General features: G+C 34.8%; 1 protein-coding gene across 3 annotated transcripts in view; it reads left to right on the forward strand.

Annotated features, from left to right (window-relative positions):
- LOC150102909 (xaa-Pro aminopeptidase 1-like) overlaps positions 1-21,985 on the forward strand; it is a 416,385-nt gene that overhangs the window by 191,183 nt on the left and 203,217 nt on the right. For all 3 annotated transcript variants that reach the window (XM_090398386.1, XM_090398385.1, XM_090398387.1), the window contains one exon: positions 11,918-12,004. In XM_090398386.1, coding sequence (XP_090254512.1) covers positions 11,918-12,004 — 87 coding nt within the window. The remainder of the gene's footprint in view (positions 1-11,917; positions 12,005-21,985) is intronic.

Here is a 21,985-nt window from a genome sequence, read left to right on the forward strand (position 1 = left end):
GCACTACGCTGACAGGACTTGAGGTAATCTTTCATTGTTGGTGTTTGTTGCCACCATCTTTACTTCACATGGTAGGCGGCACTTTCACATGGCTGTTTTTTTTTTTTTTTTTTTTTTTTTATGGTAAAAATAACTGATTTGATGGACTGTGGGTACTTACAAGTTGTGCAGAACTAATCGGCTCCTTAGTACCCTCTATTAGTTTTTCATTTGCTGATTATTTTGCACAAAAACACTTGCAATTACGATAAAATGTTGGATCACAAGTTTAATATAACTTATTCACAGGTGCCACCTATGTTGATTGCTGATGTTGCATTGCAACTTGATATTGCCTGCCATTCAAGAAGATTATCCTCGTATTTAGTGTTGAATACCATAGGTATTCCTTCTTTTCTTGGTTGCTATTGCCTGAATATAACATTCTGTATTTATTGCGTAGAAAAATCTCGCCAGTTTTTTCGTTTTTGTTTCAGTCACCCCTGTTATAATGTCGTCATATTGTTGTATCCTTGTTAAATTGATGTTACTCAATTAGTTGTTTTACTTTTATCTATCCTTTCTTACCTAAACCTTCTACTATCAAAATCATACCCTCTGTGTGTGAGCCATTGTTATAATATCGTTGCTCTTCCGTTATTTTACTTCCCTCATTATTTTAACCTCCTACTTTACTTACAAAATTTTCTTGGCTCTAATATCTGTATCACTTCTTACACATTCATTCTATAAGGAAAGCAAATTCTATATCTCTGGCAGATTCCTAAATTTACTCACATGCATACCTTAACTGTTAAAGGTAATTCCTTACTATAAGAAAGGAATCCTTTAATTTCTATCTGGGGCCGTCTCCTCTTCAGATATTGACAAATTTATTTTTTAACGCTGCGCCAGCCAATATCTTAGAATAGAGGGGACTCTTATTCAGGGAGACTTTTCCAGACCTTTGGTGCACAAGGAGAATAAATTTATTGCTTATACTCATAATTCAAATGCTCTACTATGGCTAAGTAAATTCAGGTTTGTAGTCGTAGTCTCTATAACCACATATTATACCTTTCTTTCAATTCCTCCCCCTCCCGCTATGGTTCGAATTAATGAGTGGTAGTTTTGGTCCACGTCACAGGCAAAACTCAGGTATAAAAGACAAAGCATATTTATTGGAATCTAAAGACATAATATACACTTAGATCAATCTTACTTTCAATTAGTTCAATGACATGATAAATCAAACTATATCAAACTTATTAATATTCAAATGCATGAACAATAAGCCCTTCTTTCAAGTTATAGAATTAACACACATAATGTACACTTCTAAAATATTCTACCCACTATGTTAGTCTTGCATGTTAAACTAGTCACAACCAAACTGTATCAAACTGATTGATACCCTAATACATGAACACCAAACCCTTCTTTCAAGTTAGAGAATTAACACATATAATATACACAATAATCATTACTAATCAATATTCTTCCAACTGTGTTAATCTTGCATATTAAACTAGTCACAATCATCTATAATCATTCCTAACAATTTGTCTTATGGACATTAACACTACTAAATAATCACTTAAAGTCCTTAAATACTGCCCACACTCGATTAATACACTGCAATAATTCTTCCCCTTTTCCGACTGGGTAATTATACAACAAAATCTGTACTTTATCATTTCGTGGGGTAGGGTCTCCAGGTCCATCGGAACTGTCCTCCTTTGTTTGAACTACCTTTCGAATCTGCCATAAGCCTGCATCCACGTGGTGGGTCACTATGATCATCAGTTTCCCTCGTCTATTCTCGATCTGTTTCGGGCCATCCTTAACTCTAGCTGCCGGTTATAATGTACGTCTGCGATAGTATTCCGTCGGTACTTTCAGCAAAGGCCGTATCTATCGACATCTCACGCTGTAGTAATGGCAGAAGTTCAGACATCGAAGGGAAATGCGCACCCTCCGATATCGAACTGCTGCCACGAACACTTTTCAGGAACCACTGGTCCTCGAGAGAAGTCAAATCATCATCCAGAGAGACAGGTGAAAAAAGCTGTGAGAAAGGGGTGCAAAACCTTTTTATTCTCCCTTCACTTCCCCCTCTTGCACCCTGTTCTTACCATGATAGCGCCCTCTTACTTTTTTTTCTGCGATCTTTTCCCGCCAGCTACTTTCATCGACCACGGCAACTTCGGCACATCGTGAGATCATAGCAGCGTCTTCCGGGAAACGAACGTGCGTCACTTTTCCGAGATTTAAATTTGCCTCAGGCCCGCCCGTGACCTTTGGACTATTGCTTACATCTAATTTACTCATCCATATAATACTACTTTATACGCAAAGTTCTTTACACGGTCTTACAATTCTGATAAAATAAAGTAATTCTATTTCCATTTACAGTTAGTACTTTAATTCTTCTGCTTGAGTACAAGTTTTTCTCTCAGCTGAATTTTCTGACTTGTTAAATCCTGCATGAATTATTTCTTTAATAAAATTCTTCATTCAGGATGTAACACCCCTATTATGTTGATCTGGCACTTATCAGATTTCTCAGCCAGCTCCATTTCTTTGCCATTCAGGCTTCATATGTTGATAGTATAAATTTTGAACTCTGGTGATGTTGAGTTGGGGCTTGTTTCAGGTTTTGTTCCAGTAGCTGACTTTTTGCTGTTTGCCCTGGTTCCCTGGTGAAAATAAAACAGGGGCCTTGTTTAACCAGGTGATGCCCCAACTGGCATGAAATTCGGTCATGTTGTACCATCATTTTATTTGTGGTTTAAGCCAATAAGAATACAGTTTGGTCAGCTAAATCCCAAATTGCCAGGCCATCCTCGTTTGTTCAGTATCCGGGTAGATACCTAACAGAGTGCACCACAAAAAAGTGAGAATTGGATATTAGGTCAGAAGCCTGGTTAGTTCTCCACTTCCCTTTAAAGGCTATGTAGAGGTCTCCTCTCAGTTATACAGCTTTGACTTGCAAGTTTAATACATAAATTTTATTATCACAATATTAGTGCTACTAGTGCATCACAAATTTCATTAAAAAATATTAATTTATATATATCTTTATATTAATTATTTTTTTTGTTGGTTGGCAGCACAAATGCAATAAACATAAAAAGTAAAGAAGAATCATGAAAAATAATAATTTTGCAGCAAAAAAAAAAGTCCTAGAATTTTTGTTTGTGGAGAAACATTGCTTTTTCATTCTTTGGTATTAATACAAATATGACTGTCACAAAATATATGGTATTTTCACCAATTAGTATTAGAACACCCATTTGTTATTTTGTACAGACTGTCCTTTGTTCATATTTGTTCATGTATAGTGACAAAATTAAAAAGAGATATGTCAGATGTTCATAATAACACACTCACCATATTGCACATCATTTAAATGTGGCTGTTTTAATTTCTGTTAAGCAGGTTCTCATTGTTGTTGAAATAGAAACAGTTTGTGTGTGCACGCACACGTGCACTCAACAATACCTAGCATATCACAGTTTTGAACAGCAAAGTCATGGGTGCTCTACAGTTTTATTTTATTATATTATTATTTTTTTTTTTTTACATACAAGTACTCTTTGATACATAATGATGAGTGGGAAGAGGAAATGGAATGATGCCTATGAACGTAACAAATGTAAATAGTTAACACTAGAACAAAAATGTGAAATTACAAAGCTTCATGAAGAAGGAGCATATGCTAAAATAGCACAGGACAAAGAATGAAGAAATCACTATTATATACACTAAGAAGAAAGATCTAATAAAAAAACATGGAAAAGTCATGGCATTTTACATGACAGAAGTGATTGAAAAGATAGAAAAGTTCTGCAATGGATAATATGGAATGTCTTTTAATGAAGTAGACTGAAGACTGCAATCAGAAATGAATTCAATTAAATCAGATAATTTAAGCTAAAACAACGTCTCTACAAGGCACTAGAAGAAAATGGAGATGAACAGGAAACTTTTTCAGCAAATCGTGACTAGTTTTATAACTTTAAAAAACATATGGGAGTCCATGACATTCAAACTGTAGATCAAAGTTCTAGTGCTGATGATGTTACTGCTACTGCAAAATTTCCCAAGAAGTTAAGAGAAGGAAGTGTTTGAAAGAGGAGGCTACAAGGATGAAGAAATTTTTAATGTTAAAAAAAAACAGGTTTGTTTTGGAACCTTTGAACACTTATTTAGCAAAAAAAAGGAACAGTCACATCTATGATATAAAATTTCAGAAGACCATTTGACACCTTTATTAGGTGGAAGTTCATCTGGTGTCTTTAAATTAAAGCCTTTGCTTGTTTACTGGGCTGAAAATACATGGGCTCTTAAAAGTTATGCCAAAAAGTGCTCTTCCTGCAATACGACAATCAAATAAGAATGAATGGATGACCCAAATGTTTGAAGAAAGTATGGTTTTCAATTTATTTTTCTAATGCAGTCAAGCATTACTGCAAAGATAATTATATGGATTTTAAAATTCTTATTAGACAGTGCATCATGTCATCCTATTGCTATTTCTGACTTGCATGTGAATGTAAAAATTTTTTTTCTGCTGCCCAGCACATCATTATTGCAGCCAATGGATCAGGTATCATTCTTATGTTTAAGGCCTGTTATTTGAGGAAAACTTTTTCTCAAATAACAGGCCATAAAAGCAATAATAGGAGATGGGGACATACCATTGTTAGATTTTGGAAATATTTTAATATCAGAAATGCTGTTGAAAATATTAGCGAATCATGGCTTGAAATAACTGTTGACAAGTGAGAGCTGTGTGGCAGTATGCTTTACTGCATTGGAATGATTTCACTAGTTTTGAATTGCAAATTAAAACTGTTTTTTCTGAAGACATTATGCTGATTGGGAAAAATCTCAGATTTCAAACTTTGGATTCTGACATGCATTGACTGGCATTCAAATGCATGTCAGTTAATGCATGCTGAAACTCTTGTGGAGATGAATCAGTGGTGTGTCAATGAATAAGAGGAATATAAATTAGATGAAACTGTCACTGAAGCACCTACAAAAGAATTCTCATTAAAAGAGTTTTCAACTTATATCGAAATTGATCATACTTATGAGTTCCTTATGGAAGCTGATTCTGATATTGAAGCATGTTACAAAGATATGCATGCAGAGAAATGAAGAAAAAACCTGTGCAAACTGCATTGTTTCAATTCAGCTTCTCCAAATAAAAACTCTTGTTCAGTTATCAACAATAAAAATCTTGTTTTTTTTTTTGTTTTGTTTTATTTTAATACTTTTAATTTTTCTGTTCATTAATTAGTATTTCTGGTGGGCTGGCAGTAAAATGTGTCATTATTATTATTATTTTTTTTTTTTTTCACAGTACTTTAATTGTCTGTTTGGAATGCATCACACTATAACACTTTATAATGTATCTTTAGAAAGTAAAGATACTTTCTAAATAAATTTAGAAAGTATCTTGCCTAAAACCACAGATAACTTACTACTAATCTGGATACCACAAAAGGTCAAACTCACTAAAATTATTTCTAATAAAAATAATGTTGGATAGCTGTCAAACCTAATAATATGAATATGGATTCAGATTTTTTATTTTACTTATTTTTTAAAGTACAAGTGAATACAATATCAAACCTCACAGTGATATGTGAACAATCAGGTTACTGTAGGAAAAATAGGTCAGGTTACTGTAGAAAAGCAAGTCATGTCTACCCTCTGATTCTTTTAAGAGATGTAAGAGAAAGAATTCATAAAATATTACCAGGAGCCACGTACGTTTAATTTAAATGTCTTTATTTGTAAAATTTTTGGCTAAATTTCATAGCCATTTTCATCTGCTTTTAATTGGATTGTTGTTCCCTTTTTTTGTGTTTTCCTATGCCTATGCAATGTATTTCACTTAGGACATGTTCTCATATTGCATTGAATAATTTGGATGAAATAGTCTCTCCTTAGCATACTCCTTTATTTGTTTTGGGACTGCTTTGTTTCTCATATATATATATATATAAGTATACAACTGGTGAGATCTTTATAACTGGTGAGATCTTTCTGAGCAATAAATACAAAATGTTATGTTCAGGCAATAACAATCAAGGAAAAGAAGGAGTAGCCATAGTATTCAACACAAAATATGAGGCTAATCTTCTTGAATGGCAGGCAGTCTCAAGTAGAGTAATGTGGGCAAATATGAGAATGGGGAACTGGACAATGAGACTTATTTGTGCCTATGGTCCCACAGAAGGTTCTACTAAGGTAGAAGTGGAGGAATTTTTGAGGCTTTAGAAAAAGCAACTGACACAATGAAAAAGGAAAAGTTGGTCCTTGTTGGGGATCTAAATAGTAGAGTAGGAAATGATTGTAAGACATACAAAAATATTTTGGGAAAATTTGGAGAAAAGAGCAAAGCTAATAATAATGGCAAATATCTGTTGGATTTCTGCTCAGGACATGGACTGGTTATTACTAACACCATGTTCCAACATAAAAATGTGCACAAATTCACATGGAGAGAAGAGGCTAGGAATAAGAAAAGTCTCATTGACTATGTTATTGTTGATAGTGATGTTTTCTCCCTGGTGCAGGACACCAGAGTGTACAGAGGATTTGAAATTGGAAGTGATCACTATTTAGTCTTGAGCTGGATAAAATTGAATTTCATATTGAAAAGAATAACATGTAAGAAAGTTTTAAAGCGAATAAAAGTTGAGCAGCTCTCAGATGTAAACTGTAGACTAAAATACAGAAATATTATTGAAAAGAAAATGAAAGAGTTTGAGAACAGGAAGCAAACCTTGGAGATTCAGTTCCAAACTCTGAAGGAAACATTGATTGATTCTGCCAGAGAGGCATGTGGTGAGGTTGTGTGCAAAGATAAAAAAATCAGAACTCCCTGGTGGACACAGGAAGTTAAAGAGGCAGTGAAGGAAAAGAAGAAAGCATATCAAAAGTTCCTGGCAAATAAGTCAGCTTTTACTCTTACAAAATACAGAGACAAATGTAAGAAAGCTAAACAGTGTGTAAAACTAGCTAAACAAAAGTCATGGGAGGACTTTGGCAAGAATATAGAAAATAAATATCAAGAAGGTGGCAAAATATTCTGGAGGTTGTTGAAGAAGCTTAGGAATGGAGGAAAGAGTGCTGTAAAAGGAATTAGAGATGATAAAGGTGAAATGAAAACAGGAGAAAAAGATATCCTTGAAGTATGGAGTAATTACTTTGAAAAACTGCTAAATGAAACAAGCAGTGATGACAGCACAGTGATAAAAAAACACTGACCAGGCATGCAGTCAGGAATACATATCCATACTTGAAGTAGAAAAAGCCATCAAATGCTTGAAATGTGGAAAGGCAGCAGGAGTAGATGATATTCGACCAGAAATGCTGAAGTATGGTGGTATAAGAGTCTTACAGTGGCTGCACTGCATAATTCAGAAAGCCTGGACAGAGGGACGAATTCCCGATGATTGGAGTAGAGCTCTCATAGCACCCATATATAAAAAGGTAAATAAAACTGAATGTGAGAATTACAGAGGTATTTCCCTACTGAGTGTTCCTGGCAAGATCTATGCAAGTATACTTGAGAAACGGTTGAGAAGAATTGTGGAAGAAAAGCTTGGTGAAGAACAAGCTGGATTCAGGCCAAATAGAGGCTGTCATGATCAGATCTTCACTTTACGACAAATAGTCGAGAAAGCATGGGAATATAAAGATCTGTATTTAAGTTTTGTCGATTTGGAAAAGGCATATGACAAGGTGCCAAGAGAGAAGCTATTTAATACGCTGCAGTTATATGGTGTCAATGGGGCATTATATCAAGCAATACTTAGTCTTTATTTGAGTTGTGAGTCAGCAGTTAGAATTGAAGGAAGTACAGGAAGATGGTTTAATGTTAAATCTGGTGTGAGACAAGGATGTACATTATCCCCTCTGTTATTCATTATCTATATGGATCACATTATGAAGGAATGTGGTATTAAACCTGATATCAAAATTGGAGATGTTAATGTCAGCTCTTTGCTTTATGCGGATGATGTTATACTTCTAAATAAATCCGCTACAAGTCTGCAAGATTCTCTGACTAAATTGAATAGCTGTTGTAATAGATATGGTATGAAGGTCAGCAATAAAAAGACAAAGACAATGAAAATAGGCAGAATCATTGAAAATGTCAACTGTGTTGTGAATGGAGAACCTGTGGAACAAGTAAACCATTTCAGCTACTTAGGCACAATTTTTACTGAAGATGGTAAACTAAATATAGAAATAGACAACAGAATCAGCAAAGCTGGTATCGTGGGAAGTCAATTGAATAAATTCATATGGAATAAGAAAGAAATTAGTCGGAACACTAAATTAGCTGTATACATGACTGTGTTCAAACCAATTTTAACTTATGGATCTGAGAGCTGGGTCAGAAGTAAAACACTTGACCAAAGACTAGAAACCGCAGATATGAGAGTCCTGAGAAAGATTAGAGGCATGAACAGATGGCATCAATGGCAATATCATATTAAAAATGAGGATATTAGGAAAGAACTTGACATTGTCAGCATCCAGGAATGCGTTAGCAGAGCTAATCTCAGATGGTATGGTCACTTAAATAGAATGGGAGAGGAAAGATTAGCAAAACAAGTGTTCTCTGCCAGGTTGGCAGGAAAACGACCCAGAGGAAGACCAAGATATAGGTGGATTGATACGGTACAAAGTGCCTTAGACGATAGAAATATAAGATCTGATAATGTTGGAGTCTTGACAAGTAACAGACTGATTTGGAGGAAAATTGTAGATAGGAAGTTAGTAATGATGTAATTTTTTCATGTAGTACTGTCATATCCTGTACACCCCTTGAGGGTACATGGCAGGAATTTGATGATGATGATGATGATGATAATATAAGTATACTAGCACTTGCTTTTCATATATTTTGTTTGTTAACTGTTTATAATTCAGTTGTTTTAATTCATTTTTCTTCATTAGGATTGCTGCTTTTCAACTGAATGAACGTTTTTTTTTAACACGTTCGCTGCCAACTACGAGTATACTCGTAGTTGGTAAACCAGCCACATGAGCCAGCTGCGAGTATACTCGTATGACGCTTACCACCGGCAACGAGATTACCGTACTGACCTTGAAGAAGTGAAATTGCTCGGCGTATGGGAACAGACTATGCCGAAGTAGCGTGGCAGCGAACGTGTTAATCTATGGTCTAGAAAATTCAAATTAATTTCATATTAAAGAATGCAATGCTAGAATAGTATTATATTCTTTGTGTTCTTCTCTTTTGATTCAGTGTCTGTTGATTGTCAGTTGAATTATTTTTATAACTAGTTTATATACATGTGACATAAAGCTTACAGGCCTGTAATTATTATCCTTTTTGAACAATGGTATCTTGAACAGTATATTGTTCCAGTTGTTTGGTATATTGTTCTCTTTCGGGTTTTTATTTCTTCTGCTACTTTCATTATTTCTGTTGTAATTTCATTTTCTCTTGGCATTTTAGTATTTTGTATTTTTTTGCAAAAAATTTTTCCAAAAAATTTAGTTCTCACACCCTTACTCAACTTCAAGAAATGACCTCTTGTTCATCCCATTATTTTCACTATTTCTGTGATACTCCCTTCTTTCTATTTCTGTGGCTTTCATGTAATAAAGCTTTCAGCAGTGTTTGTGGTGTTATACAGTTGTGAAAAATATTCTGAGAATTCTCTTCTTGTATTCTTATTTTTTATTTTCCTGTTGTGAGATTGTTGCATAATAATTTCATATTTTTATTGTATTATTTTATTTTATGAACAATTATTATGTTCAGTTTTATTTATTTTTTCCTTCTTGATGATGCATTAAAATCACCTAACACATCTGTAGGCTATGTAATTTTGTTGAATTATATTGAATTCTTCATCTTCATAATTGATGGATAGTGCATATTGTTTTATGATTTTAATGGTTTTCCTTATCTGATGTTCATACTATTATATATTCTATCCAATTTGATATTCCTGCATATTTAATAACTTGCTTTGCTACGCTTTTATTTATAAGGACACCAACTCCTTTCTGTTTGATATTATTATTATTGCACAGGCATCTCTATGGATTCCTAAAACTAACTATTGGAGACTCGAGCTATGAACACAGTATCTATTGTACCTCTACTAGTAACATTAACAGACAAAGCACCCACAACTGACTCAGGCAACTCATTCCATTCATTAAACCACTCTTCAACCAAAAAATCTAGTTCTCACACCCTTACCCAACTTCCAGGGATGAGCTCTTGTTCTTTCCCCTCTAGCCAAGGGCTGAAACATTTCCCCTTCATCAATCCTACAAAATCCCCTAAAAAACCCTATTAAATGTTTCTATCATATCTCCCCTTTTTTGCCTATCAACTAGCTTTTGCAATCCACAAACCCTCAGTCTATCCTCATAGGAAGCATTCCATAGACCACTCACCATCTTTGTTAATTACCTCTGGACTTCTCCACCACTTCCTCATCCGCAAGAAACCCAGATAGCCAGATCTGAGCACAGTAATCTAGATAGTCATTTTTGACATTCGGAAAGTTCAATTTTTGACAATTGGAAGAATCGGAAAGGACCAGATAATGTCAATCAAGCCTTGATATGACTGTATCTATTCATATTTAAATTATTCATTTAAATTGTTCTTTCATTGTATATAACAATCATGAAATTAATTTTCTTCTTGTTACTTTTATTTTTTTTTGTTTCAGAGTAGCACTTCAATTCTGATAGCTACTTTTGTCTACTGAACTGGGTTCTCTGGGAATTTAAAGACCAAACACTGCCAAATACCTGTGAGCTCATTTTTGTATATTACATATTCGTTGTTTTCATTGGATGGAGATAATTCATCATTTCTCCTATAATGACAAATCATCTTGGGAGAGAATTGGAAGTAGCCCAGAAGATAGAAAGAAGCCGTAGAATGCCATCACTGATATCAAACTTGCTGTCCAGAAGGATAGGTGACTTGCCTCTGTTCCTATCCAACCTACTCTGCCTCAGAATAAGTCTAAGTGACCAAGTAACCTTTATAGTAACTGTCTCCACCTGAAGTGGTTAGTAGGTGCTGTTGTCAAGCTGCTTCTCTGGAGCATCATCACATCTAATCAGAATCCCTCTTAGTCTCTTTCTTCAGTATCAATCTGTTCAGCATGGTACTCCCTGCTGATAGAATCCATTACCACTGGCATAGCTCAATACATCCTTGAAACATGTAAGCCCCTTCACCGTGTTAACTTTAGTTCATCTTAAGGTTATCACTCCAACACTGTCTCATCTCATCTCATCTTCTTTTTACCTTCTTTTACCATGTGGTGTCGAGGGTTTATTAATCATTGGACCTCAAACCGTTCACAGGATAAGGTGGTCAGCCCTGCGCCCCGGTATATCCTATGCCCTGTAGTGTTGAGTTCTCAAGACCGGTTTGCCTGCTTTGTGATGAAAAACCCCAGAATAAACTGGGAACCCTACTGTCCATGCCCAAGACTGGCTAACTTGGCTATGGCTGAGGAAGATCCTTCAGCTCCTCATGTCACCGATGGGAATCGAACTTAGGATACTCCTTCCCCAGGCATATGGTTGCGAAGTGCACAGCCACTAGGCTAACTGTGCAGACTCCAATACTGTAATTTTTCCATCAGGAATGCTGAACATCATGTAACAGTGAAGGAAAAATATATAATTGTAGGATATACTAGCGCTTGAGAAAATGCAGTGCTTTAGTAAAGGGATTATTATTATTTTATACTAGTAAACATTACATCATTACTTATATAAGTATTAATGCAACAATTCTTATTTTAACAGTAAGCATTATAGCTTACTCTAGATAGTTTTTATAACCTGAATTCTCATTTGACCTTTGCATCTATATCTATAGTGTTATTTTTAGCAACGCCGTGTTAAGCATATTAGTCCCATACTCCTAAAAAAAGCTGTCAAAAATGAAGTGGAGATAGAATGTATGCGACATGCACATGTAAGTAGTCCTTTTTATTTCCTCTCTCTCTTTTATAATATATCCGTAGTTTCTAAATTTTGTGCATTTATTTTTTAAGCCTTTCATCAAGATATTTCTTGGGTGATAACAACATAAACACAAATTATCCAGATTTATTCTTTATATTCTTATTGTACTGTAATTAGCACTATACTACTAACAAATGTGTTTGAGTCACTTTTATGTCTATAAAGGGAAAACTAGAGCAATAAGAAAACCATCTCTACGTTCACAGTCTAAAAACAGCTAACTTGTTGATGTTTGTATGTGTGTGTGTGGGGGGGGGAAGAATTATTGACAGGTGAACCATATACTGAGATTGACCATCATTTTAGGCTTCTTATATATTACATTCATAGCTTCTCTTTCATTCTCTTTATTCATTTTAATATTATTATTTTTTAAAATATTATTATTATTATTATTATTATTATTAAGATATTTCTTGGGTGATAACAACATAAACACAAATTATCCAGATTTATTCTTTATATTCTTATTGTACTGTAATTAGCACTATACTACTAACAAATGTGTTTGAGTCACTTTTATGTCTATAAAGGGAAAACTAGAGCAATAAGAAAACCATCTCTACGTTCACAGTCTAAAAACAGCTAACTTGCTGATGTTTGTATGTGTGTGTGGGAGAGAATTATTGACAGGTGAACCATATACTGAGATTGACCATCATTTTAGGCTTCTTATATATTACATTCATAGCTTCTCTTTCATTCTCTTTATTCATTTTAATATTATTATTTTTTAAAATATTATTATTATTATTATTATTATTAAGATATTTCTTGGGTGATAACAACATAAACACAAATTATCCAGATTTATTCTTTATATTCTTATTGTACTGTAATTAGCACTATACTACTAACAAATGTGTTTGAGTCACTTTTATGTCTATAAAGGGAAAACTAGAGCAATAAGAAAACCATCTCTACGTTCACAGTCTAAAAACAGCTAACTTGCTGATGTTTGTATGTGTGGGGGGGGGGGGGGGGGAGAATTATTGACAGGTGAACCATATACTGAGATTGACCATCATTTTAGGCTTATATATTACATTCATAGCTTCTCTTTCATTCTCTTTATTCATTTTAATATTATTATTTTTTAAAATATTATTATTATTATTATTATTAACAAATTTGCTACAATATATAGAAAAATTTCATATAATTCCACAAGCAAAATAATGGTTTCCAGAAGAGTAAAGCTCTTTTGAGGATTTTACAGATCTAATCATCACTGTCTAAGCTCAAGAAAAAAAGTCAATGTTGTCTTCATTGATCTGTCTTAAGCATGGAATAGGTGGACCTAAAGATGACTGATCATTCTTTTCAAGATAGCCAAGAGAGAGAAATTATATGATTGCATTGTTTAGAGCTAAACATCAGAAGTCTAAAATGCTGATAGAACTGATATTCTGTCCACCACGATGCAGAGTATGCTGAATTTTGGTAGAGCTTGGTCTGCCTCCATTTTTTTGAATTTTTTTTTGGAAAAAGAGAGATTTTCTTTTTCCAAAAAAAAAATTTTTTTTCATCTCACTAAACAGGCATAATACTCACATACAGACATAATACACTACCCTTATATCCTTAGTTATTTCAGCCATATTATGGCTGAAGCAACTGCACAACTGAACAACATTAGCCTTCATAGTGGTCATTAGTAGCCTTGAATATATCTACCAGCCTACAGTCATTAAACTATCAAATTAAATGGAACTATCTAGGGATGAACTATTATGTGGAGGAATCAAGATCTGGGCATCCACATACCTCAGAGGAATGACAATTTCCTTGTGTAGTGGGCACCATTATGTATTGAAAAGTTTTATCACCCAGTATAAGACCGACACTTTGCTTATTCAAAGCCTGAAATAGCCTAATACCATTTGGAATGCAAAGCGTTGACCAATTTACATTTGACCCGTTTCATCCAGTATGCAATATGAGTTATGGTTTCTTGAAAAGAACATTTCGTAATTTCAACTAGATATCTTTAAAGCAGTTATTTCAGAGACTACCTGCTAGATAGTATGCTGTACCAAAACTGTAAAGGTAACACTTGAGAAATCTTCCAGATCAATTAGCAAATAATTTTAATCTTGCTATCAATATATCTGGAGAGAGTGAGTCTGCTAATATGTATGTGTTGAGACTGTTAAGGTCATAATTTGTAGATTTGGATGAAATTCTCCATGCATATGTCATAGTAGAGAATCCATTACTGTATATTCCATGTCTTCCTCCCATTTTCAATTCACTTTAAACATCCACCATGAAAAGTAAGGCAAGAAGATATATAGTATGTGGGATAGGAGGCAAATCTTCCAAAAACTTCCAAGTTCACATCATAGATGTGTGGTCTCATTTCCTAACTTAATAATGTTCATTTCTTTTCTGAAATCTGCAAAACCACACCTATTTTTCCTGAGAGAAACTCAAACTGTGTTTCTCTTTGTTCTGTTAATGCCACTCACCATTCTGAATTTCATAATGTTCTTCCTTTAGCAGTTGCTTTTTGCTAGTCCAACTTTCTGAAATAGTTAAGTCATTTTCTTTATAGATTTTAATATTTCAAACTGCAAAATTTTTTTTTTGTTTAACTCTCTCTTACATGTGTGAAGTTCTGAGCCAATAGCAAATTAATGCCATGTGGGCACCCTTTTCTGCACGCACTGATCCAGCAGGTAGATATGCTGAGGAATTTGCTATCATTATTGATCTTACTCAACTTGAGGAATTTGCTATCATCAGTATGTTCACTTGCCAACCCAGATACTAGATATAATTGATCTGCAGACATTCATGATTTTGCTGTCACTAGTAATCCTTGTTAGTATACTTGTGGATGTCAGTAATTTTCAAACTGTGGGCTACAACCCATTGGTGGGTCATGAAATCAATTTAGTGGATTGTGACCAGGTTTTTTTTATTTATTTGTTAATTATTATTATTATTTTTTTAAAATTAGAATAGAGAATATCAGAGTAGAATTTCACAGAATTCATAGCTCAAATACTAATTTGATTTTGTACAAGTGTCCAAATGTAACTATAAATCAGATGGATGCTGCACTTATGACAGTATCTTTTACACCAGGTAGCAGATAGGTTGGGGAAGATTTTGTGATGCTTGCTGTTACTAGAGACCTGTGATATCTGTCTTCAATAAGTATTTAAAGAAAAAAAAAATTCCATGTGCTGTCAGACTGATGTTGGTTATCAGTATGTTTTTCAGAAAGGGTTGATTGAGTGCAACATTTTTTAACTTCACAACAACTGTAACATTTCAATCAACTTAGTAAAAGCTCTCGAAATGGATAGTTTTACTATTAGAAGAATGATGAAGTGAAAAATATGGAGCATGTTCAAGTTCAACTGCTGGATCTAGAAATGTAAATAGTGTAGACAGTATTGAGAAAAATATTGTCCTCATGTGTTCCAGATTGGAATGTACTTAGCACATTCCAAGCTGGAATGAAGTACTTGTGTCATTAAATAAAATATTTTGTAATTTCTGTTTTTGTATTGTTTATTTTCAGGTTTTTTTCTTCTTCTATGTTGTGTTTAAATGCTAATAAAATCATATTTGATATTAACTTTTTATTTGTTCATTTTACTTTATGTGTAGTAAAGGCACATATTGTTTTGTGAACCTTTCATTTGATATGTGTGCCTTTCTGTGCATGTATACTGAGTCTCGATGTAAAATCTATTTCTTATTGTGGGTCATAATCAAAAAAAGTTTGAAAACACTGTTCTAGACAATCCACACCTCAACCTAGCTTTGCTTTCTTCTTTCATCCATGACTCATACAGCCACTCTCATCTAATTTTTTTTTTTGGCATAACACTGCATAACTCATTTCCTCAATAGGTTACTGTTTTCCATCTCCTAATCCAAACATTTTCACAAAATGCATCTCCAAAGAAACAGTTTATGAGGGTATAGAAACATTCATTATCCATTCTGCTTTAAAATCTCATCTTTTACTTAAGCTTTCATTCTCTAAGAAATGTGCCAGAACTGTACAAGTGAAGAACCAAGGAAATCACAATTAACTTTCATCAAAATCACCATCTCTTTTTTTGCTTATATTAAGCTTAAAATAGTTTCATACAAATTATCAACACATCCAACACTGATTTTGAAAAGTTGAAAAGCCCAAAACTTGTATCATGTCCAAATGGCAGTTACTCTTTTTTGATGAAATTATTGGTTCACTGAGCATGCTAAAGCTTTAATTCAAGCCTCCTGCCACCTTGCTGTTACTGATTTATTTCCAAGGATAAGGTTTGTTATAAATGGTTCTGCTCAGCAAATTGCTTTCTTATGGACATTCCAACTTTATATTTGTATAGCCAGGTCTCTCTCTTGTTGTTCACTACATACAGTGGAGAGTGTTCTCTCTTCAGATTTTCCAGCTAATGCAGGTGTCCCTCAGAGCTCTGATTATATGACTTATATGACACATTACAGTGCATGTCAAAACATTCTAAGCTCAAGATTCAGGATCAGAATCTTGATCAAAACTCAAGATCAGAGCAGTGTTCTAAACACCAAAACTCCATCTACCTCTTACCTTTGACAGGTAAACAGTCAAGACCAGATCTCTCTTCTTGGAGAAATTTATCACTAGCCTTTGTCACAAGTTAATAACATGCACAGCTCCCTCAGCCCAAAAAAAAATTAGTTTATTTTTATACTCATGATGTTATTTTCCACCTTCCAGCTATCAACTCTGTACCAATCCCAACCTTAAAATACTGCTTCACATTTAGAGGAAGTGTGCCAAATTTCTCTCTGAAAGTTCTTGATGCTATTCAAAATAAGAGGATAGTTTGGCTAATTAGGGATTTTCTGCTGTTATAGTCTCCTCCAGCTATTTTCTCACATCTAGTCTGTTTTTGCACTGTATATTTTCTACAGATACTCTCATGGGTGTTGTCTGACAAGTGCCATTCTTCATGCCATCCTTGTTTGGTTAGTACATCTGTCCTTCAGCCAATAAGATATGGATTTTAATCCCACTGTGGGCAGGAGTGTTTTTAAAATGTCTTTAGGCTGCCTGGAGATAAATTTCATTACCTGATGTGAGGTCATTACTTTATCTATCAGAGGCCTGAAATGGCTTGAAAAAGTTTCTTTTGAGCAGGATTTTTGGATTATCTAATCCTTAGCCCATCCATGGTATCAGTATTAATGTACTACAGTGTTCTCCCCAGAAAGTTTTACCAGCCAGATGGAATGAAGCATTAGCCAGGCGTACAAAAATTTTGAATGAGTTAAAAAAGACTCTTTTTCATAACAAATTAAAATAGTAATTTTATTAGAAATTACTTCAAACAAGGATAATATTTTATATAGTAATTATAACAAACAAGACTAGGATTTTTCTTATTTTCTCATTATGTAATGAAAAACCTTGTAATGCTCACAGCTTAAAATTCTATACATTAATTCTTCTTTTCTTCTTAGAAGCCCAGTTGTCAGCAGCTTTTTTGTAATTAAAATCTGTTGGATATGGGCCCTCCAGTGAAATCAGCATAAGATTATTTAGAGTGTTCTGACTGATGCGATTCCTCATACAGGTTTTTATCCTATTTAATGCAGAGAAACCCCTTTCACATTCAGCTGTGCTCACAGCCATGGCTAGTCCAACAGCAGCTAGTTTTGGTAAATTTGGAAAAGACTCTTTGAGCTCAGATGTTGTTGCTAATTTCAGCAGTATTTGTCTTGGATCTAGGTTTTTTGTATGACTATCCATTAATCATTTTTATGCAGCTGCCCATTCTAGTTTAGTACTTTCATACTTTAAAACTGCAAGACTTCCATTTCTAGAATAATAATCAAAAAAGAATCTCAGAAGCCTCACATTGATCATGACTTTCTGCATTAAAAAGTCTTGAAAAGCAGGAAATGATTGGCATATCTGGAAATCTTGCTTCTAGGTATTTAATAACTGTGCCTATGTATTTATCATATATTGTAGTCTTAAATGTAATAACATTAGAATCTGAATAATCAGTGTGAAGGTCTGACCATTCACCTGAAAAATGCTGATGAAGATTTTGAAAATGACTGCCAAGAGTGTCTTTCAATTCTATGATGGATAGTTTTCTGGCTTCTAAGACTGGCTCTATTTCAATTAAGTCAACATCTTGCCTTTGCCATGATCTAGACAAGTTAGATAAATGCGGTAACACATCCGAAAGCATCATTAGTGAAGCTACGAAATTGTATGTTCTGATATATTTACTTAAATCTTCAGCTGTGATATCATTTCGTTCGGTGGCATCTCTTTCCATTTCAGCTATAACACTCACCATGCATTCTCTTAGAGACTGCATTGCAGAATCATGAGACAGCCATCTAGTGTCACTAGCCATTTTAAGTTTAATCTGAGGACTGTTCAGTATATTTTGGATTTGGGTTAAACCAGCCATCCTGACTGAGGAATTTTGGAAGAAGAAAAACAATTGCCTTAAGACATCAATAAACATGACTGAATAAGGCACTTCAGCAGCTGCTTGGGCACTAGCAAGAGCCAGTCAGTGGTTTACACAATGACAGTTGACCATGAGTCCATCTGTTTTATCTTTGAGCAGTTTTGCAACTCCCTTTTGCTTTCCAATCATGACAGCTGCTCCATCAGATCATACGCCCACCAGATGACAAGTTTTTAAGCCTAGACTGTCAATGGTTTTGATTACTTTGTTAGTTATAGTCTCAGCTTTGCCATCAATGAAACTGCAAGTTGATACAAAACTAACCCTGACCTTTTTTTTTTTTTGACAAATATATTTAATGTACACAATCAGCTGTTTTAAAACTGAAATATAAAAACATAAAACACTGAAATAATCTGCAGAATGTATATTTTTCAGTATTTCAGATCTAATTTCTGATGCTAAAATATCAATTAACTGTTGTATTATTCTTTCTGAGGTATAATGTGCATTTTTACCAACGTTAAGATGTTCTAAGTAGGAATAGCCCATAGCCTTGCGATGCTCAAGCAATTTTTCAAATAATGATAATGTGGTAACTAATTTTTCTCTAACCAATACATCGATCCTAAAGCTCCCAGAAAAGCATCTCTCTGCAAGTTATTCAAAATTGAAATTGATTTTTCAATTTCCCTATTCCAGTTTCTTCTAGTATACATTTTTCAATTATATCTGAGCAAGAATTAGTGTGTAACCTGCTTTGTTCATGGTCAACCAAGCTTTCTTTTCGAAGTCTTATGCATGGCATAGTTACTCAAGTCACTTTCTTGTTTGTGGGTCGTCTCTTTCCGTATTTCATACAGGAACATATCATTCCATTATCTTTCACCACTTTCATTATCTTTCATCTCAACCAATGGAATTTTTTAAACCACTCACTGTTAATACCCGATAAGCAGTGTTTAGACACATTTTACATTTGAAAGAGACTCTGCAGAAATTGACGACTCTGTTGTTGGTTTGGTGTCTTCGCTACTGTGCTTATCAGTTTCATCTTTCTTAAAATAACTAAAGAGTGTGGTTTTCTGACTTGACTTTTTACTCATTATGGGGTAATTTAATAAATACAAAACATCATTGTTATTAAATTAATCAGAACAAATCACTGAATTGTGCACTGACAGCAATACCCGAGACACATAACGTGCGTTATGTTGTAATTTTACTATTTATAAGTACAGGTAATCCTCGTATAACGTGGTACTTATACAATGCGGTTTCGATATAACGTGGTCTAAAATTGTAGTAACCCTTGTTGAACGCGGTACTTATACAGTGTGGTCTACAAATTGTAGTAGCCCTTTATCTTTTCATATGTTTTTCACCGCACGACTTAAGAATCAAATTTTATCTTCGTTAAATTTGTGTCTGCCTGTATCCCGCATGTAATTATAAGCAGCGAATTTATATTAGGGGAAATACCCTTTAGCATGCATGTACCTCAATTGTTTACCATATAAAACATTTATTGTTGAAAATTGTCCTCGTTTCTGCCGGGAAAGTACATTAAAAATCATAAGTGTGTTCATCTCAAGCTGAGCACTTTATTTTCTGGTGAGTTACATACAATATGTAATGCTTGCTTTTTTGTGTAAAAAATTATTTTATAGTAATGGCCACAAACTGCAATGAAAGGGAAAAACCAACATTGAAAACAAAATTAATTTCTCGAAGAAAAAAATTCAAAATCTTGGATTGGTTGAAAAATGGAGAAAAACCAGGAGTTTTTGCAGGGACTTTGAATTTAAATGAATCAACAATTTGAACAATCAAACAAAGATGGATATAAATTGTTCTACTCTGGAGCGAATAACGAGGGAAGAAATGGTGTAGGAATTGTGGTGTGTAGCAGAATGAAGGGTGAAGTACTGGACGTGGGTAGAAGGAACGACAGGATCATGCGAATGAAATTGGGTCTTGGAGAAGAGCGGGTGGTCGTATTATGTGTATATGCCCCGCAAGTTGGTTGTACAGCAGAGGAAAAAGATGAGTTCTGGAACGTGTTAGATGAAGAAATGAGAGAATTGGAAGAAAATGAGATGGTGATTGTCGGAGGAGACTTGAACGGGCACATAGGAAGACAGAATAGAGACTGTGAAAGGGTGCATGGTGGCCACGGAATGGGAATGATGAACCAGGAAGGAGAGAGGGTTGTGGACTTTGCAGTAGCGTTTGATCTGGCAATTGTGAACTCGTTTTTCTTCAAGAGGGAAGAACATTTGATAACATTTAGAAGTGGTAACAACAGCTCACAAATTGACTACATTTTGACTAGAAGAAAACATCTTAAGGTTGTGACAAATTGTAAGGTAATTCCAACAGATCAAGTAGCACAACAACACCGACTGCTGTGCGCAGACTTTAAATTAAGATCGAAGATAAGAACTTCTGGTTGCCATGGGATGAAGACAATTAAGTGGTTTCGCTTAAAAGAAGAGAGTGTGAGGAATCGTTTTAGGGAGAGAGTGTTAGAGAGGATTTCGGATGGACTGGAAAGTGTACAAGATTGGTGGAAACATAATTCAAAAGTAATCCTGAGCTGTGCAATCGAGGTGCTTGGTGAGACATCTGGAAAGATTAGAGAGCAGAAGGAGGGTTGGTGGTCAAATAATGATGTACAAGTGGCAGTGACAGCTAAGAGGAAGGCAAAGCAGAAGTGGGATGAGTCAAAAGTGGAAGAGGACAGAGAGGTGTACAAACAGAGAAAGCAAGAAGCCAAGAGAGTTGTGGCACAGGCGAAGACCATGGCATATCAAGATCTGTATGATCAATTAGAAACAAAGGAAGGACAGAGAAAAATTTACCAACTAGAGAAATGTACAAATAAAGCAGCTAAGGACATCTTACATGTGAGGCAGATCAAAGATGCTGAAGGAAGAGTATTATGGAGGGATGTGGACATAAGAAACAGATGGAAAATATACTTTGAGGGACTTCTGAATGAGGAAAATGCAAGGACTCACAGAGGAGATGGGCAGCCTTCTGAGGGGATGGTGCAGAACATCAGTAGAATGGAAGTGACGGAGGCCATGAAGAGGATGAAGAATGGAAAAGCGGTGGGGCCCGACAGAATTCCAGTGGAGGCATGGAAGGCACTGGGGGAAGAGGGAATTGACCTGCTGTGGGACCTGTTCATGAAAGTTTGCCAACAGGAAAATATACCCGAGGAATGGAGGGAGAGTACTCTTGTTCCCATCTACAAGGGTAAAGGGGATGCACAAGACTGTAAAAATTACAGAGGAATAAAGTTGATGTCCCACACAATGAAGATCCTAGAAAGGGTTCTTGATGGTAGATTGAGGGAGGAGGTGGAGATTGCAAAGGAACAATTTGGCTTCATGCCTGGTAGATCAACAACAGATGCTATCTTTGGGTTACGACAGATGATGGAAAAATATCGAGAGAAACAAAGGGAGCTACATCTGGTA

Source organism: Typopeltis vanoorti, chromosome 9, assembly GCF_054136105.1.
Source record: "Typopeltis vanoorti isolate ZY-2024b chromosome 9, IOZ_Tvanoo_1.0, whole genome shotgun sequence".
NCBI lineage: Eukaryota > Metazoa > Arthropoda > Arachnida > Uropygi > Thelyphonidae > Typopeltis > Typopeltis vanoorti.